A 27,719-nucleotide genomic window follows, 5' to 3' on the forward strand; every position below is an offset into this window, starting at 1 on the left:
GGATTGCTCTTGGGAAAGAAAAGTATGGTTCTAAATATGATTTCTCAAAATCAAATAATCAAAAATTATCTTAAACTAATAGAATGGGTACTAAACTTAATTATTACTATGTAATAAACTCAAACCTAGTTTAATCTCATATATTCTAATTAATAATGTATATAAAAAATATTTTTTATTAATAATTTTCATCTAAAAATAATATTTTTAAAAACTATTTAAATTTAAATTTTAAATGAAAAAATATATAAAAAATTTCTAAATATTATTGTACAATATATTTTTTATATAAATTATTTATTTATTTAAATGGGTTGGAGAATGGGATATCCAATATATAAAACTTAAATTCAATCTAAAATTAGTATGAATATTAATTTTTAAATTCGAACTCGTCTCAAACCTAACGATAGTTATCCATTTCCGTCCTATTAAAATTTAATCAGATTGGATATCTAAAAGTATTTGACATCATAACTATCAACTATGTAAAAGTTATAAATAATTGGAGAGAGATAGACTCCTTTGTATTAAAATCAGGCTCGTGCTTGGCTCAATATTATAACAATGAGTATAAAATTATTGTTTTGATATTACTAAAATAATAATTTGGTAATTATTATAAAAAAAATTATTATTTTTATTATATATAATAAAATTATAATTTAATAATAAAAAATAATAATAAGTAAACCGTCCCCTTATGCTATAGTAGCGGAAGCAGTTGTGATGAATTTCCAACTGTTGGTGTTGCCCTATAGCTACAATTTAAGTATATAAGACAACAAATTTTTAATGTTACCTTAAACTCATATATATATATATATATATAATCTAAAATAGGATACAGAGAGATTAACAAGTGGCATACTTAAATTTATATACTTATATTAAGTGGCACATCTAAATTTACGTATTTGTGTTAAGTGACACAGTTAATATATTTTGTTTTTATTTTTAAGTTATATTTTCATATTTAATAATGTTATTAATTAATATATCTATAATAAATATAATTTATTATCTTTATTGTTATACTTTATTATCTTTATACCATTTATTATCTTTATTGCTAAATTTTTTTAATATAATATATTAATTTATAATTTAAAATTTTAAAATTTAAAATTAATCATATTTTTAAAATAATTAATAAAATTTAATATATTTTTTTCTGACTATAAAATGCGAGAAATGACACCTTTAAACTTGTATTAGGTTTTTTAATTATATTTTTATTATTCGAAAGTAATAAATTTTATATATATACATATAAAATTGAACTCTAAATTAGGTTATCGAGAGATTGACAAGTGCCACTATTAAATTTAAGTAACACAATTAATCCTACATATTTATGTAATATGACGTAACTATATTTATAATTTTTTATATATTTATAATTTTATTTTTAAATAAAATAATAATTAATACATAAATAATAAATATAAATTATTATTTTTAATCACTATTAATATATGACCTTTTAATGCTCTAATGTGTTACAAATATCAAATAACCAAGTTATTAAACCTTAATTATTATAATTTATTATATTAATAAGTGTAATAATTTTAATCTTTTTGCTTTTAATAACATTTAATATTTATTATCCATTTTATATAAAATTTATTAGCATAATTTATATATATGTATTCCTTCACACATATCTCTTTTCTCCACTTTCAAATAACTCATGTTTTAAAACTTTACTTTCTTATTATTTACTTAGTATCTAACATGGAATATATGATTATACAACTCTCAACAGCCAACTCAACCTTCTTGGCTAAATTGAAATTGGATGATTAGTCATCTAAATACTTTTTTAGAGATCATTATATTCTTTCTCAACAGTGATATATATATATCATAAGTATTATAAAACCATTTGTAATATTACAAAATAGCAGTCGCCTAATATAATAGATATACCAAATTTTATCACTCAACAAATTAACATATTTGAAGGGTATTATGATAAAGAAATGATTCTTTTCTATTGCCACCATCGTCAGTGTCATCCACCACTATTGGAGTTTAATAAATTTTATTTTTCTAAAAATATAGTTTCTAGAATAGAATTTATTATTAGATATTCATAATATATGATAATAAGTACTAGAATCTTTAATTTTTTTTTTTTATTGCAATTGAGTTTGAGGGTATATGAATTTGCAGAAAATGTTTTGCTTCTCTACTCAGTGAATTTATAAAAAAAAAAAAAAAAAAAAAAAAAAAAAAAAAAAAAAAAAATTATTTTATAAAATAATATCATATAATTATAATATAAAAAATTTTAAAATCTGTCAAGCATGCAGGCAAATGACTAGTTTTTATAATAATGAATGCAACTAAAAAGTAGTGAAAGTGATCGGTTATTGTCTTAGAAAGTGAGATGTAGAAGTTATTTGAGAGCGATAATAATGCTAGTTAAATATTGAAATTGAGTTATGATAACTTACTATATCAGTTAAAGCAATGTTTTGCATGTGTTTCGGTGTTTTCTAAAGACTATAATTTTGATAAGAAAACATTAATTCAGTTATGGATGGCACAAGATTGTGTTCAATCTTGGAGTCAAAGTGGAAGTGGAAGTGAAAGTTTAGAGAAAATTGGTGATGGATATGTTACATCATATTTCTACTATTTAAGTCATATTTTTATTATTAAATATGTCTACAAGACTTGTCACCAGGCTTTTTTAAGACTTGAATTTAACAGAGAATTCCAATGCAGTGCATAAAACTGAAAAGGATCAAAGCAGAAGACAAACTAGTGAAGAGTATCACAATGGTTCCCAAAACAATTAGTGTTCTTTTGCAAGCCAAATATAAAAATGCATCCACAGTTTTATCCACAAAAGCAAAGTACACAAAGCTCCATGATCTTTTCGCTGCCATAAGCAGATAAGGAAACAGCAGGCCAGCTGCATATCCTAATCCAATGGCAAGGTAAGGCCACCTGATATATATTAGAGCTGCTATATTAAAAATTAGTTTATTAAGTATGTTTGTTAAACAATATTAAAAAGTAATTTTTAAGTTAATTTAATATATTTTAATCATAAACCGTTCATACTAATTAAATAAAATTTTAAACTACATTCTTTAAAAAAATCTAGGAAGATTTACTATTTAATTCTTGGGTATTACCATTATTAATAAGTCAGTCCCTACATTTTCAAAAATTTATTATAATGTTCTTATTTTTTCTCTCCGTCAATCAATAAAATAGTCATTCCATCATCTTTTTCATTAAAAATAAGTTAAAAATAAATGAAGAACGAGAGAAAATTTTTAAAACATAATTTTGCCCTCATATATTTTTAAAAATTTATAAAAACTTTCTTATTTTTTTTCAAATCTATTAAAATATTTTTATATTTTTCTTTTGGTCAATAAAATAGTCCCTCCTCCTCTCCCTCCTCCAAAAAAAAGATGAAAATGAAAAAATGAAAATAAAAAAAAAAAAAAGGAGGAGGCGTCCAGAAAAAGAAGAGAAGGAAGAATCAAAATCGAAAAAGAAAAAGAAGATAGAAGAAAAAAAGAAGAAAAAGAGGAGAAAGGTTCCAGAAGAAGCAGAAGGGTAATTTAGTTTTTTATTATATTTTTAATGATAAAAATAGACGGAATGATTATTTTATTGATAAAAAAAAGGATAAAAATATTTTAATAGATTTTTTAAAATACAGGGACTAATTTATTAATAATAATAATATTAAAGGACTAAATAATAAATCTTTCAAAAATCTAAAATAGTAAATATATAGTAAATCTGGAACATGATATTTAAATCACAATCGGGTCACTAGTCTATTGTTTTTGTCTAATAATGCCTTGTTTTGGCTTATTGAAAAACTATGAAATATGATCTAATTTTGTTTAGAAATTAAAAAAAAAATATATTATTTTTTAATATATATAGATATATATTACAATTGGCTTAAATTTAAATTAAACTGTGTTGCTTTGAGGCTCCGTTTGGGCCGCTACCTTTGTCATGTGGTTATTGACCCTTTTTCTTATTTTAATTTTTAATCAAATATATGAATCCATTAATATAAAAAGGCCCAACAACTGCATGAAGATTCCTAGAAGAAACAATAAAGTCCAAGAAACTAACATAACAAAGCAAAGGAAAGTCTATTCTCATACTCTAGAAACAGCCCTAACAGAAGCAGAAACTCCTAGGAAAAGATATAATGGAAACCAAAATTAAGAATTCTATAACTTGATTTTGAGAACTTAACCCCACCAAGATCTCGTAACCTAAAGGAAGTAGTGCTATCTAATTTCTGAAGCTCTAGCTATTCGGTGACAAATTGATGGTTGCAACAATCTCACCCGCATAATCAGCTTAAGCATTCATTCTGAAACTCAAAAGAATCATGAAAATAATAAGAGACAACTAAAATACTCAAGAAGAAAAGGAATCATATGGAGACTTTGATGGAAAGAGGTTGTCATAAGAAATAAGGATCACCCTCTAAATCTAGGCAGCCTTCAACACCTTTAAAAGAACCATTGAGAGGTCGATAGGATTTAACACCTACCTCTTGCACCATCCTGACGGGTGTCGAATCCGTCAATTTAAAACCCTTTTCTCAATTGACAAAACTTGTTGACAGGGTAAGTGAGTATCGACCACAGAGACCTTAATCTTATTTAATTTAGATGACCAATTTAAAATAGAAAAATAGTTTAATTCAAAAAGTGAGAAGGAAGAGAATTTTTTTTATAAGAGTGGTTTTGCCTTGGGCAAGCCAATAAAAATAAACCTAAAAGAGAAAATAAAATAAATAAATAAATAATGTAATTAAAAATTGAGAAACAAATAATTAATTAAAACTTTCAACTGAAGGTAATCAAATTGAGGTATTTTGCGGTTGATCATTGGTTAGAAAAAAAATATTTCTTATTATTATCTATTGTTTGGTTATAGTAGTCAGACACACGAATCCCACCAATTCTTCATTATGAATAAATTAATCCGCTTCGCGCTTAAATTAATTTCTAGTTAACTTAACAACCCCAACACGCATGTAGATTTAATTAGGAACTCAAACTTGATAAATAAAAACACACGTTTTATTTAAATCAAATCTACTAATTTTTTAATATAAACTAATATATTAATTGCCACTTGTTATTAACCCAATTAAACAATTACGGATTTAATTAGATTAATTAGCAATATATTGTCTTTCCAAGAGATTCAATGGGCCCCTTGAATTCTCAAGAAAACAACAATGGAGGTGGTGTTCTTCGAATTCAGAAATTAAATGGCATAACCTCACAACTTGAACAAATCTCAAATTAGATTAACCTTCAACTGAAAAATAAAAGATGGAGAAGAAGGTGGAGGATAGCAAGAGAGGAAATGAGAGTGAGAGGAGCCTTTATATAGACACAAAAAGATAAAATTTTAAAATAAAAACTATTATCCTTATCTTATCTCTATTCTCGTTATCTCTATCTTCATCTTATCTTTATCCTCATTCTATCTTTATCCTCATCCGATTGAGTTTAATTCAATTTGACTCCACTTGAAGCTGATATTATCCTTGTTTAGGTGGCAAAATTTATCTTATCTCCCCATCGCCTCCCAGTATAAAAAATCCTTTAATTCAGCATTTTTTCTTCCTTTTATCAACTTCTGTTCACAAATCTGTACAAAATTAAATTCTAATTAAAATTAAATATTTACATAAAAGTTACAGTAAAATCAAGAAATTAAATGAGGAAAAAAATTATGAGTTTTGTAACTCATCACATCCAAAGACAAATTTATAAGCCTCCGCCTCACCCCTTTACTAAATGCCACCATTTCACCATAGCTGAAGATTTTCAGTAACCTAACACATAAAATACAATATACAAAGAAAAAAAAAAAACAGCTCAATAAAGACCCTCGCCTATACCTCCCCCAACTACAGGGAGGGAAAATTCAAAGCCAAACAAAGGGAGGCCCCACCGCCCAAAGAGGCAGAAGAAAGACTTTCAAAAAAATAGAAAATGTCGGCGATATCCATAGCTTTTCATTGCGATTATTAATAAATAGTGTCATAGTCATGAGATACAAAATTTGTATATGTTACATCTAATTTATACCTAAATATTCAATTTCACCCCTATATTTATTGGATATTCAGTTTAGCCAATTTTATTTTATTTTTTATACAAATTAGCACAAACATAATGGAGATGGATTAGAATAATGCATGCTTCTGATTGTTTGGAATAAAAGCTTCTTGTTCTCCACTTCATCCAATTAAGTACCTAACCCCACCTAAAAAGGAAAAATAGAAACAAAAGAAAAGGAAATATACATTGCTTTTAAATATGGTCATGTGGAATAGTTTCTCTATTTTTGGAATAAAAAATTTTGTAAAAATTTAATTTTTTTAATTATTTCCCTTATATTGAATAAGAAAATTTAATTTTTTTTGTTTAAAAAAAATTGATTTTTTCTGTAAAATTATAAGAATTCGGTCTTATTTTTTTTTTTTATGAAATTAATCCTTCCAAATAAAGAGAGAATATATGACTCAGTGGGGTTAGCACTTCATCGGATCGGTTCAAAATCGAATCGAACTGATAAATCAAAAATTAAAATTTTAGTATTTATAAAAATTAAATCTAACTAATTTTGATTAGAAATTAAATCAAACTGAATCGGTCTGATTTGGTTCGATTCAGTTCGATTTAATAGGTTTTAATTTTTAATAAATTTTTTATTTTTTCACTTTATTTTTAGTATTTTAGAATTTAATTAAAATATTTTAATTTAATATGATATAATTTCTCTATATTATTAAAAATAACATATTATTATCACTAATCGGTTCGGTTTGATTTTTTTAATTTTTTATTAAAATCAAACCGAACCGAATCAAAATGAATAAAAAACCGAATCGAATTTTTAAATTAATTCAGTTCGGTGGATTTATTTTTAGTATTTTTTCACTTTTAGTATTTTAGAATAAAAAATTTTGTAAAACTTTAATTTTTTAATTATTTCTCTTATTTTGAGTAAAAAAATTTAATTTTTTATTTAAAATAAATTGAAATTGTCTATAAAATTATAAGAAGTCATTCTAATTTTTTTTTTATAAAATTAATCCTTCCAAACGAAGAGAGAGAATCTATGTCTGAGTCAAGGGCTGAGCATTCAGATCGGTTCGGTTTAAAATCGAACCGAAATGAATAAATTAAAAATTAAAATTTTAGTATTTATGAAAATCAAATCGAATTGATTTTGATTAGAAATCGAATTGAATCGAATCAGACTGATTCAAATCGATTCGATTCGACTTGATCCGTTTCAATTTTTAATAAATTTTTTATTTTTTCACTTTATTTTTAATATTTTAAAATTTAATTAAAATATTTTAATATCTAATTTTTCTATATTATTGAAAATAACATATTATTATAACTAATCGGTTCGATTTAGTTTTTTCAATTTTTTTGATCAAAATCAAACCGAATCAAAATAACTGAAATTTTTAAAATTAAAAACTGAATTGAAATGAATAAAAAATCGAACAGAACTTTTAAATTAATTCAGTTTGGTCGATTTTTTCGGTTCGAACAGAATACTGCTCACCCCTAAGTTCTAGTTATACTATCCATGTTTCTCTAGGAAATTACTTCCATAACAGGCAAAGCATAACTTCTTGTATGTATTCATCCTTTTCGATTTATCATATTCATTGCTTCTGCCTTAGGAATAAAAATACTTTGCTTCTTCTACTTGGAGAATGTAATGTTTTCTTCTATATATTGGCTCATTAATTATGAACTGCTTCATCTTTCACAAATTCACAAATTTCTTCAACTTTGTACATTTTCATCTAGCCCAGTTTTCATTTATTATCCTTCTATAGATGGCTGAACAAATCCCATTCAGCATTGCAGAAAACTTATTAACAAAGTTGACCTCAATTGCTTCTGAATAAATTAATTTGGTGTATGGCTTCAAAAATGATCTCAGGAAGCTTCAAACAACTCTCTCCACCATCAAAGCAATACTTATAGATGCTAATGAGAAGCAAGAGGAAAGCCGTGCAGTGAAGGACTGGATAAGGAGGCTTAAAGAGGTTGTCTACGATGCAGATGACTTGTTGGATGACGTAGCAACTGAAGGTTTGCGAAGAAAGGTTGAAGGTCAGGGAAGAGCGGTTAGGAAGGTATGCGACTTCTTTTCTTCCTCAAATCAAATTGCATTTCGTTTCAAGATGAGTCATAGAATTAAAGATGTTAGAGAAAGGCTAGATGAAGTTGCCAAAGAAATGTCAGACTTTGGCTTTATAATAAGTAAGGAAGTTGGAGTAGATATGCGAATAAAGAATAGTTCGAGGGAGACAGACTCCTGTGTGTTGAAATCAGAAATTATAGGAAGAGACAAGGATAAGGAGGAGATCATAAAATCATTGATGTGTCCAGTGAATCAAAGCAATATTTCTGTAGCTGCAATTGTTGGGTTTGGTGGCTTGGGAAAGACTGCACTTGCCCAGTTAGTGTTTAATGATGAGAAAGTGGTGAATTATTTTGATTTGAAGTTATGGGTATGTGTTTCTGAGGAGTCAAATGTTGAAATGCTAGTTAAACTCATCCTTAAAAGTGCAACTAGTAATGAAGTGCCCAACTTATCTCTGGAACAATTACAAATCAAACTTAGACAATGTTTAGGAGTCAAATGTTGTATGATGACTTACCATATCATTTAAAGCAGTGCTTTGCATACTGCGCAATGTTTCCTAAAGATTATGAGTTTGGTAAGGAGGATTTAATTCAATTATGGATGGCACAAGGATATATTCAATCTCGGAGTCAAAGTAAAGATGAAAGTTTAGAGGAGATTGGGGAAGGATACTTCAATGAATTGTTATTTAGGTCATTTTTCCAAAAGGAGAATAACTTTTATAAAATGCATGACCTTATCAATGACCTTGCACAGTCAATGGCAGGAGATAGTTGTTTTGTACTTGATGATAATACTAAATATGTTCCTAATAGAATCCAACATGTGTTTTCTGGAAATTTGTCTTTTGAGGAATGTTTCAAGCAGCTAAAAAATAGAGGATTGAGGACACTGTATTGTGAGTATTATGGTGATAAGTTAAGGTTGAATTTAGGTAGTATCTTTTCAATCTCAAGGTAAAGAAGCACCTTCACTCCTTGACATTGGAATGGGGAGATAGCGATGGTGGAAATAGTGAGTTGCTGTTGGATAATCTACACCCTCACCCGAAATTGAAATACTTGGATGTTCAGTGCTATGGAGGTTTGAGGTTTTCAAATTGTCGATATTACTTTATATAAATGTCCAAAATGTGAGCATCTGCCGCCGTTGGACAATCTGCCTCATTTGGAATCTCTCTGTCTTATTCAGTTTGATTCTCTGGAGTACATATCAGATGAAGATAATTTATTCTCTGCTTTATCTGCATCAACAACAACATTCTTTCCATCCCTAAAGTTTCTTAACATTGACTTTTGCCGTAATCTGAAAGGGTGGTGGAGAACATGTATGGAAGCTAAGATGGTGCCTCAATTTCCTTGTCTTTCTCGCTTAATCATCTCAAATTGCCCTAACTTGACTTTAATGCCAACATTTCCATCTCTGGACACGGAGCTTTCTCTTTCCTATGTCAGCATAAGACCATTGCAGCGGACATTGCAGATGGCTGCAATGGCTTCTGCGTTACCATCAGCCTCTTCTTCAGTTACTGCTCCTTTTTCCAAATTAAAGACTTTGTGGTTAGAGGGTATTGAGAATCTAGCATCTCTACCTGGTGAGTGGATGCAGAACCTCAGCTTCCTTGAGGGACTATTTGTTGGGCACAGTATGGAAATTAGTGATGAGGATGAACGTGGGATATTTAAATGGAGATGTCTTGTTAGTCTACGACGTCTCACTCTTTCTAATCTATCAAATCTGGTGTCTCTACCAAGGGAGCTTCAATATGTTACTACATTGCAGAGTCTCTCTATCTGGAGTTGTTCTAATTTGAGAGCTTTGCCTGATTGGATAGGCAACCTCACAGCACTTGAAAATCTAAATATCGATGACTGCCCTGAATTGGAATCGCTATCAAGAGGAATGCGTCAAATCACCACTTTACAACAATTGAGTATTAGAGGTTGCCCCCGTTTGTCTGAAAGATGCGGACACGATACTGCTGCAGATTGGCCCAATATTTCTCACATTCCAAATGTCCAGATAGATGAACGTGATATTCAAGAGGAGGGCCGATATCTATTGTAAGAAGAAGGATGCTCTGCTTTCATGGGTTAGTTCTTCTTTCCTTAATGTCTTTTTTACTTTAAATAAAATCATCTTATTTTTCTAGACAAATGCTTCTATCCTGTAGATTACTACACTGTTCTGCCTTAATCTTATACAACTCCAAGTATCATGATCCTTCAAATTCTGAACACAAATTCTGTCTGCAGATAATAGATGCAAATGTGATTTGGACAGCCACAGATGATTTCTGGATGTTGTAATTGACTCATTCGCAGGTTCTCATCCCTTTACTTGTCAATAACTGCAATTAATTTTCCCTTTTAATTAATCCATATAATGATGATTAAAATTGTCCTTCTAATCTAGATGTTTCATTTACCTTTGTTGTTGCACTACCAAAACTGAAGCTCCAGGACTTTTGAAGCAAGCAGGTCTCCAAGCTCTAGAATTTCACTCTATTGAGATTGGCCTATGAAGAGGCATCACTGATAAGTTTGTGACTTTCTCAATAACTGAGCAATAATTATAATATAACCTTTTTTTTATAATTTTAAAATTTTATGTAAATATTAATTAAAATTCTCTAATTAATTTTTCTTTGTCACAAGTGACTTTTCAAGTTTGAATCTTCATGTCTATTTATTTTGAGATATTCATATCCATAATGAAAAGTAAAAAGATTATATTCTATCATGTAATTCATCCATTATAATCGACTTTTATGATTTATTTAATTCTCGACTTTTATGATTTATTTAATTAAAGTGATACAAATATTATCTTAAATTAAAAAAGAGAAAGAATAATAATAATAAAAAAAATTAAGGGCAAAAGACAGCTCTTCCACTCTTTATTTTAAAATCCCATCAAGAAGAACAACAACGAATGGATTCTAAACCCAACAACCATTGTTGTAATCTTCACTTGTTTGTCTTCTGCTTTTGATCTTCCTTAGTTTTATGTGCCGTGTTAAAATTCTCTATTAAATTCTTAAAAAGCCTGGCGACATTGTTTCTTCTTCTTAGTTATAGTTATAATTTTTTTTTTTCAAAGATATGAAAATCATTAAAGCCATCATAGTAAGGAAAGAACAAAGTTTATTTGATAAGAGCGATTACATCAGAGAGATACATCATAAATAAACTTTTTACGTAATAAATATATTTTTTGATTAGCTTCTCGTCTTATCTAAGAAAAAAAAACAACTTGAAAACCCGAAGAAAGCTGACCATTGAAACAAGTTAACAAAGTTTAACAAGTATTTATCTTATCTTTTTGCCAAATGTCATCTCACCAGGAGAAGAATAAGTTCTATCTGTTTATATTCTGTATAAGTTACAATTCTTCAAACTTTTTTTTTACCCAATAAATTCATTTATACTTCTCCTTATAGTCTTCCACCATGGCAATTTGAATCCTTCAATCACAATATCTTCAAAAACTCCAAAGTTGCATGAACCAACTAAACTATAAGGGTATGAATTCTTCATAAGCCCCAAAAACACAATATGCAACTCGTGCAACCTTAGACCAATCCCCTTAGTATTTCTTTGGAGCTACAATCGTGCAGAAACAGAGTCTATCATCGAGCTCAATTGGTAAATTTGGATTGCTCTCTGAGAAAGAAAAGTATGGTTCTAAATATGATTTCTCAAAATTAAAAAATCAAAAATTTGATTTAAATTTTAGTTCTTAATAAAAATCTTACTAGAATCAAAACTAAGCAGCCTTAAAAAATTACTATCTCATTAGATGCAATTCTTATGTTTGGCAAGCCTATTAATTTCTATCAATCAAACTAAAAGGCAAATTAAATAATGAGATTATTTTTATGAAGAAGAATCATGACCAGAACAATTAAACCTAAATATAAATACTTATATTTGGATCATTTGGCGGGACATAAGGATATAAACGGGTAGAATATTTATATAAAATCTAATTTGATTTATATTATCAATATTCAAATTCGCTCCGATTAAACTGATTAAAAATTACCTTAAACTAATTGAAACGGTCCTAAACTTTGATTATTACTACTTGGATAAACTCAAACTAGTTTAATCTCATATATTCTAATGAATAATGTATATAAAAAATATTTTTTATTAATAATTTTCATTTAAAAAGTAATATTTTTAAAAGATATTTAAATTTAAATTTTAAATGAAAATATATATATAAAATTTTATAAATATTATTGTACAATATATTTTTTTATACAAATAATTTATTTATTTAAATAGGTTGGAGCAACGTATATTTTATATATAAAATCTAAATTCAACTTAAAATCCACATGGATATTAATTTTCAAATTTAAACTCGTCTCAAATCTGATTATAATTATCTAACTCAGTCCTTCAGTGTCATAACTATCGACTAGATAAGGTTAAATGTACAAGTTATGAATAATGGGAGAGAGATAGAGTCCTTTGTATTAAAATCAGAAATGGTAGGAAGAGTCGGTTACAAGAAATTAAATCTTTTGCGGAAATAAAAATCGTCATTAAATATGTAAAATTAGCCACTAAAATATTTAGTGGCAAAATTAAAATTTGCCAATCACCATAAAAATTATAATGCTAGTGACTATTTTTTATATTTAGTGGTGAAATTTTGATGATTCATTATAAATTTTAGTGCACTTTTAGTGGACAACTCAATTCTCTTGGTTAGATTGAAATTAGACGATGTTCATGAGAGATCATTATATTTTTCCTCCATAGGTATATATACCATAAGTGTTGTAAAGCCATTTGAAATATTACAAAATAGCAATTGCCTAACATAATAAATATACTAGCTTCTATTACTCAAGAAATTGACATACTTAAGGGTATTATGATAAAGGAAATGATTCTCTTCCACTACCACCACCGCCAGTGCCATCCTCCACCATTAGAGTTTAATAAATATATCACTTGTATACATATCCATCCATTTTCCTATGCATTTCACATGACATAAAGAGAAATATATACATATTTTATATTTGCGCCATTTTATTTATTCATATTATTGGAAAATTATATAAAATTTTGAATATTAAAATACAGTATATTGTTATTTAGATAATTTTTTAAATATAGCTAATATTATTTGGTTATAATTATTTTTTTCTCTCTTCTTGAATCATTAAATTTAAACAATGAAAATATAATAACAAACTAAATTTAGCAATGAAATTATAATAGCAAAAATTAAATTTACACTATAATTTTATATAATCATATTTAAAAAATTTAATAACTGACTAATATATTGATAGATTTTCTATAAATATCTCTGAGGTACATTTTTAAAATTTACCAAGCACTTTCCATTTTTTTTTTTATAATTTTCAACTTTTTATTTAGTATATTTTGATTATATTTTATTAACAATGAGCTCAGAAAATTTACTTAACTGAAAATATATTCGTGATCAAAGAAAAAAAGTTTGTTTTGAATTTATTTTTCACATATTGAGATTCTTATTAAAATTTCTATATACAAATTTATTAATAAATTTTATTTTTTAAATTAAAATTAAATAATAAAAAATAAGTTAAAAAGCTTTCCACATAAAATATTTTTCAAATACAAGTTATTTTCTATGTCCATAGAAATCAATAGGAATGGCAATGTAAAAGGTTTTGAAAATCACGTGTTGTTTGGTAAGGTTCATGAACAAAGTTGCATCACTTGCCAATTGCATCAAAAAAAGAATTGAAAGGAAAATGATATATTGCTTATGATATGAAATATTCAATGGAAATTTTTAAGACTTGAATTTAACAGAGAATTCCAATGCAGTGCATAAAACTGAGAAGGATCAAAGCAGAAGACAAACTAGCGAAGTTTTTCACAATGGTTCCCAAAACAAGGTGTTCTTTTGCAAGCATAGGCATTTCCCATCTCTTTATTAATTGTATCAGAACCAGAACACCTGACAACAAGAGGTGCACCACAAAGTCCAGGATTTCCAGCAAAAGAATTTGCCTCAAAAGTTGCCATTTGACCTGCATAAGGAATTTTCCTTGACAAATTGTTGTATGAGAAATTCAAGTACGCTAGAAAAGACATTGAGATCATGCTAGGAGGAATTGGACCAAAAAACATATTGCTTGATAGATCAAGTGATGCCAACTGATGCAATTCTGAAATAGTTTCTGGAATTTGACCACTTATGTGATTCCTTGACAAGTTTAACATCACCAATCCTGCCAATTCCGTGACTTCATGTGGCAGCTCTCCATGTAAATGGTTTCCTGAAATGTCTATGCAAGTCAAAAAGGAAAGAGTCCTTGTGTACTTTAAAGACTGACCTTTTGAATTTACAACCAGATTTTCTTGGTAATAGACACCGGCCACCCATCCATACGATAAATCCTGCTTAATGCGTCGTTCTTCAGTCATGCCCTTGAGATTACTCACTCTTGTAGAAATGCTTCCTCTCAGCTGATTTTCTGCTAGGTCCAGGACTTGCAAAGAACTCAAATTGAAAAGTCCAGAAGGAACTTCTCCTGAAAATGCATTGGAACTCAAGCTAAGAATTTTAAGACATGGAAAAGAATCTCCAAGCCATTGTGGAATTTTCCCTGTTCACCCGTTGTAACCAAGGTCCAGAGTAATCATCCACAAAAAGTGATAAAATATCTGAATCCAACCTTAGATCCAACAGGACATGGGCTGTAATACCCGGCTAGACTCCGGTATCGGAATTCCTACCGTCCGGTGGAATCTCGGATGTCGGAAACCTCTAGAAGGGTAAAATCATATTTTTACAAATGTTTGTCATGTTTTTAAAGATTATTTTTGAGTTAAAGTTTTAAAGAAAAGAAAGAAAGGGAATGAAGGAAAAACCCAGGTTCGGTCGCCGAACATGGCATGCATGCGGAGGCATGTTAGGCCCCCGAAAGTGGCCTGGCCAGCCACCTATAAAGGGGTCCCCTGTCCGAAACGGGCGAGCTTTTTGTCCCCATTTCCGGCCAAGGTGAGTCTCCGTCATCCCCTTGTCGATCTTGTGTTCTTCCTTCAATCTCTTTTGATTTTCATGAGTTTTCAACTTGGTTTTGAAGATTTTTGAGCAAAGAACGAGTTTTGGGAACTTGGAGACCAAAGAGTTGATTTCTCCCCATCTCCGAGCTAGGATCGTCTCTCCTCTCGATTTTCAAGAGGTAAGCTTAGATCCTACCATTTTTGTATGTTTTAAGTAAGTTTTAAGATGATTCATGGGGGTAGAAATGCATGTGTTAGAGTTTATGCATATTGATAGGGTTTATGTGAGTTTATGGACAATGTGAGTTGTATGTGTTTATGTTTTGTGTTTTTGTTGGGGTTTAGGTTAGTTTGAGACCCCTAGATGTTTGTGGAAGTGTGTATGCATGTTTTAGTTGAGTTGAGAAGTTTGGGAGGCATTTGTGCATGTGAGAGCTGAGTTCTGCCACTTCTGGAAGTTGGCAGCCAAAGGCACTTTCGGCCGCCGAACCTGCTTGTGGAGGCAAGCTTTTGGCTGCCGAACCCTGCCCCCGAAAGTTGGACTTTCGACTCTGGAGGGGAGTTTCGGCCGCCGAAGGTGCCGCCGAACATGCATGAGTTTCATCTCTGGGAAGGGACTTTCGGCTGCCGAAGGTGCCGCCGAAAGTGACTGAGTTTCGGCTCTGGAGGGACTTTCGGCCGCCGAACCTGCCGCCGAAAGTGCCCTGTTCAGCCTTCCTTTGCATGATTTCTATGATTGTTTTATGAGATTTTAGGGGTTTTTTTTTTGGGGGGGGGTTGTTTAGTGTCATGTTAGTCGATGTTCGGTCTCTCATTTGAGTCCACCTGTGTAGGTTCAGACCCGAGGAACCAAGGACCCCAGCAGTGAGCTCGCTGTTTCATAGTCAGCCAGAGGTGAGTAGAATAAACCTTTATGTTTTAAAGTAAATGAATTTTGAGCATGTTCATGCATCACGATTGCTATGATATATATATATACTAGGTTGTATGCATTATAATTCACGAATATGTTGCATTGCATATTATGATGTTGATGTGGGTGGATATTGGATGATCCTTTAGTCCTCGTATGATATGATATGATGATGATATGGTATGGTATGGAAGTCCAGGTCGAGGCCCATTCTACGCCCCTGGCACTATGTTAAGAGAAAGACCAGGTCGAGGCCCATTCTACGCCCCTGGCACTATGTTAAGAGAAAGACCAGGTCGAGACCCATTCTACGCCCCTGGCACTATTGGACATGTAGAGGACTATTGGTGATAATTTCACTCTTGATGTGATTTGTTTGTGATGTGATGCATTCCATGTTATCATATGTTTTAAATGTTTTTACTATTCTGCTCACTGGGCTCTAGTAGCTCACCCCGTTCCCTTAACCCCCCAGATTTGCAGGTACTGGATAGACTAGGAGGTCAGCAAGAGTCAATAAGTCATTTATGAAATAGTTAGATGTGGACATGAAAAGTGATGTAATGTAAAGTATTGAATAGTTATGTAATGTAATGATGTCCTTTGAGGATTAGTATTGTGCTTGATCATAGTATGTACAGTTAATCCCTTTTTATATACATGATCTATGTTTTATGATGTTTATGTTTAATTAAGCTTAATGTATGTTATGATACCCCATTGGAGCATTTGATGAGGGCTCTAGTGTGAGGTTTATATTTATGTATATGTGCATGCACAGGTTAAGCTTGATTAAGGAAAAGAAAAAGTTTACAATTTGTGTATATGTATGATCATGTATGGGATTAAATAGGTTTACAGAATGTATGTTAGGCTTGCTACGGGTCCGGACGACCTTAAGTCGATCTGGATCCTAGCGCCGGTAGCGGTCCGGTTTCGGGGTCGTTACATGGGCCCTAAACATCTTAATGAACTAATTCAAAAGCAGACTTAGCTCGTTTATTGACTCTATGACTTAAAGAGATTCGACGATATTTTGTAAAATGACATGACTCACATTCCAGTAAAGATAAAGGCATAACTTCTTCAAAATCAGTAAAAAAGAGTGTCCCAACCGATAATATGCTTCAAACGGAGACGCGATACTGGAGTAAGCAACAGACTGAGGTACCCATGTATCCAAAATGTAGAGACCCCAGATACATGTCTATGCTTCGTCACAAGATCCTGAATGAGACAATGATCAGGAAAAAAAGAAACATAACAATTTAGGTCTTTAGTAAGTTTACCCACAGAGATTAAATTAAAGGCAAGATTAAGTAGACTTAGCACAAATGATAGAGTAATAGAAGGAGTAGGTTTAACATTCCCAGAACCCTCAACATTATAGGTTGACTCATCAGCTATAATAACAGGAGAATGTGCTTTATGAGATCGAAAGCTAGTAAAAATATGAGAATTATCTGTCATGTGATCCGTGATACCAGAATTAATGACCCATTTATATCCGTGATACTAGAATTAATGACCCATTTATATGAAGAGGAAATAAGACACGTTTTACCTGTTTCAGCCGCTACTGAAGACGTTGGGATAATTTTAATAATATAGGTCTTACTGTAAGAAACCATTTCAACTAAAATCCTATATTCCTATACCTTCAAACGAATTAAAGAAAGATAACAAAACCTAACCCAGTGAACAGTATCAAAAAATGCCTCCACCCAATACCCAAACGGCAAACGAACCACAGATTTGACAAGGGAGCTACAAGGCGACTTCGGCTTTCTCTCTAGGTGGACGGTGAGAGACAAATATTACCTTAGATGGGTAACACAAAAGAATAGGAGGCCTAAATCTCCAAAAATTTAAAACTTGACGGGAGAGGAAAAAAAATCTCTACGAGAATGGTTCTGATACCATGTAATAAGATAAAGAATAATTGGGCAATTTCAGTATATTTTTCTATTGAAGTAAGTTGATACATGTGCAGATTACAAGGTCTTGTTAAGACAACTCTTAATAATCCTCTATCAATCAATTAGCCTATGATTACGTAATCTCCTATAATTATATATAGATTATATTCACACTCTAACACATTATAACCATGCGAGAGTATCGTGGTTTTCCAGCTCCTACTCTTACAAGCCTAGTCCTGTGGCATACCTTCCTTTGCTTTGTGGTCATTTTCTCTGTTAGTCAAGCTTTCCATGATGAACTAGCTTTAATTGCAACTGTGTGGTGGTTTATTTGGAAAAAAAGAAACAAGACAATCTTTCAACACATGCCTCCAGATCCTATCTTTGTGACTCGCAAGACCCTTTCTAGCTTTTAAGAGTTAGACTTTGTAACAGACATAGGCTGCCCCCATGTTCCTTGTAGTGTTCATAATTCTGGTGTTTCTGTTTAGCAAGCTCCGCCAATTGGGATGTTAAAGTTCAATTCTGATACTGCTTGAAAATCTGATTCAATGTTTGCTTCTATTGCTGTTGTGGTTCAGAACTGCTATGGTAAACTTTTGGATGGTAGAGATTGTAAGGTTGTTGCGAGAGTATCCTATTGGCAAAAGCTTTAGGGTCTTGGAGGCTATGAAACTAGCTATAAAGATGGGAGCTAAGAATGTTTTTATGAAAACATATTCAAAATCGGTACATTCGGCTGTCATTTCTTAACTCCATGTGCGTAGGATATTAGGGCCACTCTCCAAAAGCAAAAAGTCATCCTATTTTTCTCAAATGACCTCCATATAATTTACTTTCTAAAATGGAAGCCCATTGACTTTTCTTCAATTGAATGGACTTTGTTTGGAACGATTCATTTTGTAAAGAAATTTTTAAATAAACTCTTTAACTTTGAATAAATTATAATTTAGTATCTAACAAAATAGTTGATATATTTTTAAAAGCCATTTTTTACTAGTAAAAGGTGAGATGAGATAACACAAATTATTTTTTTTAATCAATATTATTAAATTCGAGTCTTATATATGGAATGCTTTTGAAATTTGGGATGATGCACTTTTCCCTTTGGTAAATTTATTTGGTGTGAATCTGGATTATTGGGACTAACAAACTTTGGATATTGGATGGTTCAAATAAAAAAAAATTACCTTTTTGATCCTTGTAATTTTATAAAAATCCATAAATTAGTCCATGCTATAAGAAATATAACCATGATTCATTTATTTCATTTATAACATAATCTTTATAATTTCGTACATTCTAATAATTTAGTTCCTACACTTTAAATATATTTAACAAGTTAGTCCCTAAAAGTGACTCGATTGTATCTTTTACAGTAGAACTAATTTGTTGATTTTTTTTAAATTATAATAACTAAATAAATGACTCTTAAAATTATAAGAACTAATATATAATTTTTATTAAAATATAAGGATTAAATTTTAATTTACCTTTAAGGGTAAATATAGTAATAATATATAATTACTAGCATAAAATTAATAAATAATTTTAATTAATTAATTTGAACCAAGTGAAATATAAATACAAAAATTATTTAGACTAATTTTAATTTTATTGTTGCAATTGATTAATTAATTTTATTGATTTTTCAAATGCCAAAAAGTACCAAAAATATATATTCTTCTTAGAAATGTTTTGTTTTGAAACAAATGATCCTGAATTTGATATATATTAGAGCTGCTATATTAAAAATTAGTTTATTAAGTATGTTTGTTAAACAATATTAAAAAGTAATTTTTAAGTTAATTTAATATATTCTAATCATAAACAGTTTATACTAATTAAATAAAATTTTAAACTACATTCTTTAAAAAGATCTAGGGAGATTTACTATTTAATTATTTGATATTGCCATTATTAACAAATCAGTCCCTATATTTTTAAAAATTTATTAAAATATTCTTATTTTTTCTTTCCGTCAATCAATAAAATAGTCATTACATCATCTTTTCCATTAAAAATAAGTTAAAAATAAATGAAGAATGAGAGAAAATTTTTAAAACATAATTTTATCCTCAAATAAAACCCTTTATTTAGTCACTGAGTATTGTCATTATTAACAGATTAGCCCCTATATTTTTATAAATTTATTAAAACTTTCTTTTTTTTTTTTCAAATCTATTAAAATATTTTTATATTTTTCTTTTGGTCAATAAAATAGTCCCTCCTCCTAAAAAAAGATGAAGATGAAGAAAAAGAGGAGGAGGCATCTAGAAGAAGAGAAGGAAGAATCAAAATCGAAAAAGAAAAAGAAAATAAAGAAGAAGAAGAAAAAAAAAAAAGAAAAGAAAGAGGAGAAGGGATCTAGAAGAAGAAGAAGGGTAATTTAGTTTTTTATTATATTTTTAATGGTAAAAATAGACGAAATAACTATTTTATTGATAAGAAAAAAGATAAAAATATTTTAATAGATTTTTTAAAATACAGTTCCTTGTTAATAATAACAATATCAAATGACTAAATAGTAAATCTCTCAAAAATCTAAAATTAGTAAATATATAGTAAATCTGGAAAATGATATTTATATCACAATCCTAAATGTATTTGCAGTGGGTCACTAGTCTATTGTTTTTTTCTAATAATGCCTTGTTTTGGCTTATTGGAAAACTATGAAATATGATCTAATTTTGTTTAGAAATTAAAAAAAAAAGATTATTTTTTAATATATATAGATATATATTAGAATTGGCTTAAATTTAAATTAAACTGTGTTGCTTTGGGGTACTAGGCCGTGATGGTGCGGAATTGCTTTGAGGCTCCGTTTGGGCCGCTGCCTTTGTCATTGTTTAGGCACCTGGTTATTGGCCTTTTTTCTTATTTTTATTTTTAATCAAATATATGAATCCATTAATATAAAAAGGTCCAACAACTATATGAAGATTCGTAGAAGAAACAATAAAGCTCAAGAAACTAACACAACAAAGCAAAGGGAAGCCTATTCTTATAGTCTAGAAACAGCCCTAACAGAAGCAGAAACGCCCAAGAAAAGATATAATGGAAACCAAAACTAAGAATTCTATAAATTGATGGTTCCAACAATCTCACCCGCATAATCAGCTTAAACATTCATTCTAAAACTCAAAAGAATCACGAAAATAATAAGAGACAACTAAAACCCTAAAGAAGGAAAGGAATCATATTGAGACTTTGATAGAAAAAGGTTGTCATAAGAAATAAGGATCACCCTCTAGATCTAGGCAGCTTTCAACACCTTTAAAGAACTATTGAGAGGGCGATGAGGATTTAACACCTACCTCTTGTACCATCCAAAGACAAATTTATAAGCCACCGCCTCACCCCTTTACTAGATGCCACAATTTCACCATAGCTGAAGATTTTCAGTAACTTACAAACATATAAAATACAATATACAAAGAAAAAAAAAAAAACTCAATAAAGACCCTTGCCTGTATCTCCCCCAACTATAGGAGGGGAAATTCAAAACCAAAACAAAGGGAGGCCCCACCGCCCAGAGAGGCAGACGAAAGACTTTCAAAAAAATAGAAAATGGCGGTGATATCCGAACAAAAAGACTTCCTCTGAAAGAAGAAGAAATACTCTCTTTATAGAGAGATCAAAATACTACTTGTGGCTATTGGCCTATTAAATTTGTATATAACATGATTTTAATGAAAAAAAAAAAGAAATTTTTATCCTTTTATTTTTATGCTCAAATAAACTCAAATTTAAGTTTTTTTCAAATTAAACGGAAGCTTTTCATTTGTGAAAATATTAGCCCATTCTCAAAATCAACTTAATCTTCTATTTGACCCCAGATTGGGTAATTTCATCCCATTGTTCCATTAACTCTCCCTTTCCCAAACTCCATCAGCTTATGAGAGACTTCCCAACAAGCATCACATCCAAATTCGAAAATTAGTGTGTAACGAAAATAAAGCTACAATTGTTTGTCACAACAATAGAAACCCCAGCATACACGGAACAAATATTCTCAAGATGAAGACCAACAAAATTGCCACTGCGATTGTAGTTCTCATGCGTATCACTGTTGTTGTAATAATTAAAATATAATTATTAATTAAAAAATAAAAATATAAAAAAATATTACAATTTCACTCAATTTTTTTTTTAAATTATGTAATTTAATTTATATTAAATTAGCATTTCATATCATGATTTTCATATCAAAATTTCTTACAGCGTTTAAAAATTGCTTCTGATTGTTTGGAATAAAAGCTTCTTGATCTCCACCTCATCCAATTAAGTACCTAACCCCACCTAAAAGAAAAGGAAATATACATTGCTTTTAAATATGGTCATGTGGAATAATTTCTCTATTTTGGAATAAAAAATTTTGTAAAAATTTAATTTTTTTTTATTATTTCTCTTATATTGAATAATAAAATTTAATTTTTTTATTTAAAACAAAAATCATTTAAAAAAAAATTGAATTTGTCTGTACGTAAAATTATAAGATCAATTCGTTCTAATTTTTTTTTTTTTTTTTTATGAAATTAATCCTTCCAAGCAAAGAGAGAATATATGTTTGAGTGGGAGTTAATATTTAGTCGATTCGGTTCAAAATTGAATTGAACTGAATAAATGAAAAATTAAAATTTTAGCATTTATAAAAATAAATTTGAACTGATTTTGATCAGAAATTAAATCGAACTCAACCGACATGATTCGGTTAGATTTAGTTCGGTTTGATCAGTTTCAATTTTTAATAAATTTTTTTCACTTTATTTTTAATATTTTAAATTTTAATTAAAATATTTTAATTTTAATATGGTTTAATTTTAATATTATTATCACAAATCGGTTCGGTTTGATTTTTTTGATTTTTTTCAGATTAAAATCGAACCAAACTGAAATAACTGAAATTTTTAAAATTAAAAACCGAGCCAAACCAAATCAAACTGAAATGAATAAAAAACCGAACAGAATTTTCAAATTAATTCGATTGGATCGATTTTTTCAGTTTGGACCGAATATTACTCACCCTAAGTCCGAGTTATACTATCCATGTTTCTCTAGGAAATTACTTCCATAACAGGCAAAGCATAACTTCTTGTATGTATTCATCCTTTTCGATTTATCATATTCATTGCTTCTGCCTTAGGAATAAAAATACTTTGCTTCTTCTACTTGGAGAATGTAATGCTTTCTTCTATATATTGGCTCATTAATTATGGACTGCTTCATCTTTCACAAATTCACAAATTTTCTTCAACTTTGTACAATTTCATCTAGCCCAGTTTTCATTTATTATCCTTCTATAGATGGCTGAACAAATCCCATTCAGCATTGCAGAAAACTTATTAACAAAGTTGACCTCAATTGCTTCTGAAGAAATTAATTTGGTGTATGGCTTCAAAAATGATCTCAGGAAGCTTCAAACAACTCTCTCCACCATCAAAGCAATACTTGTAGATGCTGATAAGAAGCAAGAGGAAAGCCTTGCAGTGAAGGACTGGATAAGGAGGCTTAAAGAGGTTGTCTACGATGCAGATGACTTGTTGGATGACGTAGCAACTGAAGGTTTGCGAAGAAAGGTTGAAGGTCAGGGAAGAATGGTGAGGAAGGTATGCGACTTCTTTTCTTCCTCAAATCAAATTGCATTTCGTTTCAAGATGAGTCATAGAATTAAAGATATTAGAGAGAGGCTAGATGAAGTCGCCAAAGAAATGTCTGACTTTGGCTTTATAATAAGGAAGGAAGTTGGAGTAGATATGCGAATAAAGAGTAGTTGGAGGGAGACAGACTCCTTTGTGTTGAAATCAGAAATTATAGGAAGAGATAAGGATAAGGAGGAGATCATAAAATCATTGATGTGTCCAGTGAATCAAAGCAATATTTCTGTAGCTGCAATTGTTGGGTTTGGTGGCTTGGGAAAGACTGCACTTGCCCAGTTAGTGTTTAATGATGAGAAAGTGGTGAATTATTTTGATTTGAAGTTATGGGTATGTGTTTCTGAGGAGTCAAATGTTGAAATGCTAGTTAAACTCATCCTTAAAAGTGCAACTAGTAAGGAAGTGCCCAACTTATCTTTGGAACAATTACAAATCGAACTTAGACAATGTTTAGAAGGCAAAAAGTACTTGTTGGTGTTGGACGATGTGTGGAATATAAACAATATGATTTGGAGTCAATTGAGGAAATATTTGATGGTTGGTGCCACAGGAAGTAGAATTTTAGTAACTACTCGTAGCACACGAGTTGCTTTAGCCATGGGTGTAGACTGTCCATATGCTCTAGCGGGTCTAACAGAAGATCAATCATGGGATCTGTTTGAGATGCTAGCATTTAGAGAGGGGACAAGTAGAGTGAATTCAAATCTAATAGAAATTGGGAAAGAAATTGCAAAGAAGTGCAAAGGAGTTCCACTTGCAATTAGAGCTATAGGAGGCATAATGCAACTAAGAAGTAGTGAAAGTGAATGGTTGTCTATCCTAGAAAATGAGTTGTGGAAGGTCTTTGAGAGTGATAGTGATATTGGTCCAGTGTTGAAATTGAGTTATGATGACTTACCATATCATTTAAAGCAGTGCTTTGCATACTGCGCAATGTTTCCTAAAGATTATGAGTTTGGTAAGGAGGATTTAATTCAATTATGGATGGCACAAGGCTATGTTCAATCTCGGAGTCAAAGTAAAGATGAAAGTTTAGAGGAGATTGGGGAAGGATACTTCAATGAATTGTTATTTAGGTCATTCTTCCACAAGGAGAAGTACTGTTATAAAATGCATGACCTTATCAATGACCTTGCACAGTCAATGGCAGGAGAAAGTTGTTTTGTACTTGATGATAATACTAAACATGTTCCTAATAGAATCCAACATGTGTTTTCTGGAAATTTGTCTTTTGAGGAATGTTTCAAGCAGCTAAAAAATAGAGGATTGAGGACACTGTATTGTGAGTATTATGGTGATAAGTTAAGCTTGAATTTAGATAGTATCTTTTCACATTGTAGGAGCATACGTGCTTTGAGTTTTTTAAGATGCAGAATCAATAAATTGCCAGATTCAATTGGAAAGTTGAAACACTTGAGGTATCTTGAATTGTTTGGGAATGATGAAATCCGTTCACTTCCGAACTCTATTTGCAATTTGTATAATTTGCAAACTCTAATACTCGAGGATTGTTTGCGTTTTGAAGTATTACCAACTGACATGAGGAAATTGATTTGTCAGACAACTTATTATTGGGGGTTGTTATAGGCTTGTATTCATGCCATTGGGATTGGGGAGATTAACAAATCTGCAGACTTTATCAACTTTCGTTGTGGGAAATGATGAACGAAGGAGATGTTCCTCATTGAATGAGTTGAATAGCCTAAACCAGCTTACAGGTACAATCTCCATTCGACGACTTGAAAATGTGAAAAATGCTGCTTTGAAGTCCAACCAAGTAAATCTCAAGGAAAAGAAGCACCTTCACTCCTTGAGATTGGAATGGGGAGATAGCGATGGTGGAAATAGTGAGTTGCTGTTGGATAATCTACACCCTCACCCGAAATTGAAATACTTGGATGTTCAGCGCTATGGAGGTTTGAGGTTTTCAAATTGGCTTTCTTCTATCACAAATCTTGTCGATATTACTTTATATAAATGTCCAAAATGTGAGCATCTGCCGCCGTTGGACAATCTGCCTCATTTGGAATCTCTCTGTCTTATTCAGTTTGATTCTCTGGAGTACATATCAGATGAAGATAATTTATTCTCTGCTTTATCTGCATCAACAACAACATTCTTTCCATCCCTAAAGCTTCTTAACATTGACTTTTGCCGTAATCTGAAAGGGTGGTGGAGAACATGTATGGAAGCTAAGATGGTGCCTCAATTTCCTTGTCTTTCTCGCTTAATCATCTCAAATTGCCCTAACTTGACTTTAATGCCAACATTTCCATCTCTGGACACGGAGCTTTCTCTTTCCTATGTCAGCATAAGACCATTGCAGCGGACATTGCAGATGGCTGCAATGGGTTCTACGTTACCATCAGCCTCTTCTTCAGTTACTGCTCCTTTTTCAAAATTAAAGACTTTGTGGTTACAGGGTATTGAGAATATAGCATCTCTACCTGGTGAGTGGACGCAGAACCTCAGCTTCCTTGAGGAACTATATGTGGACTACAATATGGAAATTAGTGATGAGGATGAACATGGGATATTTAAATGGAGATGTCTTGTTAGTCTCCGACGTCTCACTCTTTCTAATCTATCAAATCTTGTGTCTCTACCAAGGGAGCTTCAATATGTTACCACATTGCAGCGTCTCTCTATCTGGAGTTGTTCTAATTTGAGGGCTTTGCCTGATTGGATAGGCAACCTCACAGCACTTGAAAATCTAAATATCTATGACTGCCCTGAATTGGAATCGCTATCAAGAGGAGTGCGTCAAATCACTACTTTACAACGATTGAGTATTAGAGGTTGCCCCCGTTTGTCTGAAAGATGCGGACACGATACTGCTGCAGATTGGCCCAATATTTCTCACATTCCAAATGTCTGGATAGATGGACGTGCTATTCAAGAGGAGGGCCGATATTTATTGTAAGAAGAAGGATCCTCTGCTTTCATGGGTTAGTTCTTTTTTCCTTCATGTCTTTTTCACTTTAAATAAAATCATCTAATTATTCTAGACAAATGCTTCTATCCTGTAGATTACTACTCTGTTCTGTCTTCATCTTATCTTCCACAGTTAATAACTTTGATTTGGAGGTATTTGAATTGTTTCCCACTAATTAATTTTATGAATGGCTCATATAATTTTGATTGATTATACAACACCGAGTATCATGATTCTTCAAATTGTGAACACAAATTCTGTCTGCAGGGAATAGATGCAATTGTGATTTGGACTGCAGGGAATAGATGATTTCTGGATGTTGTAATTGACTCATTCGCAGGTTCTCATCCCTTTACTTGTTAATAACTGCAATTAATTTTCCCTTTTAAGTAAAAAAAAAAATTAAAATTTTTAATTCATATAAAAGAAATAATAGGAAAAAATCATATGCTTTAATAACTGCAATTAATTTTATTTTCCCTTTTAATTAATCCATATAATGAGGATTAAAATTGTCCTTCTAATCTAGATGTTTCATTTACCTTTGTTGTTGCACTACCAAAACTGAAGCTCCAGGACTTTTGAAGCAAGCAGGTCTCCAATGATCCCAAGCTCTGGAATTTCACTCCATTGAGATTGGCCTATGAAGAGGCATCAGTTTGTGACTTTCTCAATAACTAAGCAATAATTATAATATAACCTTTTTTTTTTATAATTTTAAATTTTTATGCAAATACTAATTAAAATAATCTAATTAGTTTCTCTTGTGACTTTTCAAGTTTGAGTCTTCATATCTATTTATTTTGAAATATTCATATCCACGATAAAAAATAAAAAAACTACATTCTATTACGTAATTCATCTATTATAATGGACCTTTATATCTCATTTGAATAATAAAGAAAAAATTTTATACTATTAATTTTTTATCTTCTTTTTGAACGCCAAAGAAAATTTACTATTAAAATTAAGAAGAAAAGTTTATTTTTACCCTCAAACTTTTACCCTATGTCTAAATAAACTCAACATTAAGTTTTAATTAAACCAAAGGTT

At 30.5% G+C, this 27,719-nt stretch overlaps 4 protein-coding genes across 5 annotated transcripts; all 4 read left to right on the plus strand.

Moving 5' to 3' along the window:
• The first annotated feature begins 2,946 nt into the window (after positions 1-2,946).
• On the plus strand, positions 2,947-9,168 carry LOC110624254 (putative disease resistance protein RGA4). Its single transcript, XM_021769362.2, has 3 exons — positions 2,947-2,954; positions 7,999-8,572; positions 8,740-9,168. Exons 1-3 carry the CDS (start codon positions 2,947-2,949, stop codon positions 9,166-9,168), a joined length of 1,011 nt encoding a protein of 336 aa, XP_021625054.2.
• Positions 9,169-9,183: 15 nt separating this feature from the next.
• On the plus strand, positions 9,184-10,694 carry LOC122724932 (putative disease resistance protein RGA3). Of its 2 annotated transcripts, XR_006352356.1 has the most exons (3): positions 9,184-10,300; positions 10,464-10,532; positions 10,665-10,694. XR_006352356.1 is itself a non-coding variant. In XM_043961209.1 (2 exons), exon 1 carries the CDS (start codon positions 9,538-9,540, stop codon positions 10,273-10,275), a length of 738 nt encoding a protein of 245 aa, XP_043817144.1. In that variant the 5' UTR covers positions 9,184-9,537; the 3' UTR covers positions 10,276-10,300; positions 10,464-10,537. The 2 variants fall into 2 exon arrangements, 1 of the variants encoding a protein (XP_043817144.1); XM_043961209.1 differs by lacking the exon at positions 10,665-10,694 and having other exon boundaries at positions 10,464-10,537.
• A 12,555-nt stretch (positions 10,695-23,249) lies between these two features.
• Positions 23,250-27,444, plus strand: LOC122724931 (putative disease resistance protein RGA3). Its single transcript, XM_043961208.1, has 3 exons — positions 23,250-26,679; positions 26,934-27,006; positions 27,237-27,444. The coding sequence occupies exon 1, from the start codon at positions 23,381-23,383 to the stop codon at positions 25,316-25,318; it is 1,938 nt and encodes a 645-aa protein (XP_043817143.1). The 5' UTR covers positions 23,250-23,380; the 3' UTR covers positions 25,319-26,679; positions 26,934-27,006; positions 27,237-27,444.
• LOC122724827 (putative disease resistance protein RGA4) lies at positions 25,329-26,975 on the plus strand. The gene is made up of 3 exons (XM_043960700.1): positions 25,329-26,650; positions 26,761-26,818; positions 26,934-26,975. The coding sequence occupies exons 1-3, from the start codon at positions 25,329-25,331 to the stop codon at positions 26,973-26,975; spliced, it is 1,422 nt and encodes a 473-aa protein (XP_043816635.1).
• Positions 27,445-27,719: the final 275 nt, after the last annotated feature.

This window comes from Manihot esculenta, chromosome 10 (assembly GCF_001659605.2).
Source record: "Manihot esculenta cultivar AM560-2 chromosome 10, M.esculenta_v8, whole genome shotgun sequence".
Lineage (NCBI taxonomy): Eukaryota > Viridiplantae > Streptophyta > Magnoliopsida > Malpighiales > Euphorbiaceae > Manihot > Manihot esculenta.

Excerpts from the sequence above, each read along its gene's own strand:
- LOC122724932 (XM_043961209.1), top strand. The coding sequence starts at position 9,538 with ATGGAAGCTAAGATGGTGCCTCAATTTCCTTGTCTTTCTCGCTTAATC.
- LOC122724827 (XM_043960700.1), top strand. The coding sequence starts at position 25,329 with ATGCCATTGGGATTGGGGAGATTAACAAATCTGCAGACTTTATCAACT. Across the intron at positions 26,651-26,760 it reads GAGGAGGGCCGATATTTATT|ATTACTACTCTGTTCTGTCT; the intron begins GTAAGAAGAAGG and ends TCTATCCTGTAG. Across the intron at positions 26,819-26,933 it reads TTAATAACTTTGATTTGGAG|GGAATAGATGCAATTGTGAT; the intron begins GTATTTGAATTG and ends TTCTGTCTGCAG.
- LOC122724931 (XM_043961208.1), top strand. The coding sequence starts at position 23,381 with ATGGCTGAACAAATCCCATTCAGCATTGCAGAAAACTTATTAACAAAG.
- LOC110624254 (XM_021769362.2), top strand. Across the intron at positions 8,573-8,739 it reads ATTTTGATTTGAAGTTATGG|TGCTTTGCATACTGCGCAAT; the intron begins GTATGTGTTTCT and ends CATTTAAAGCAG.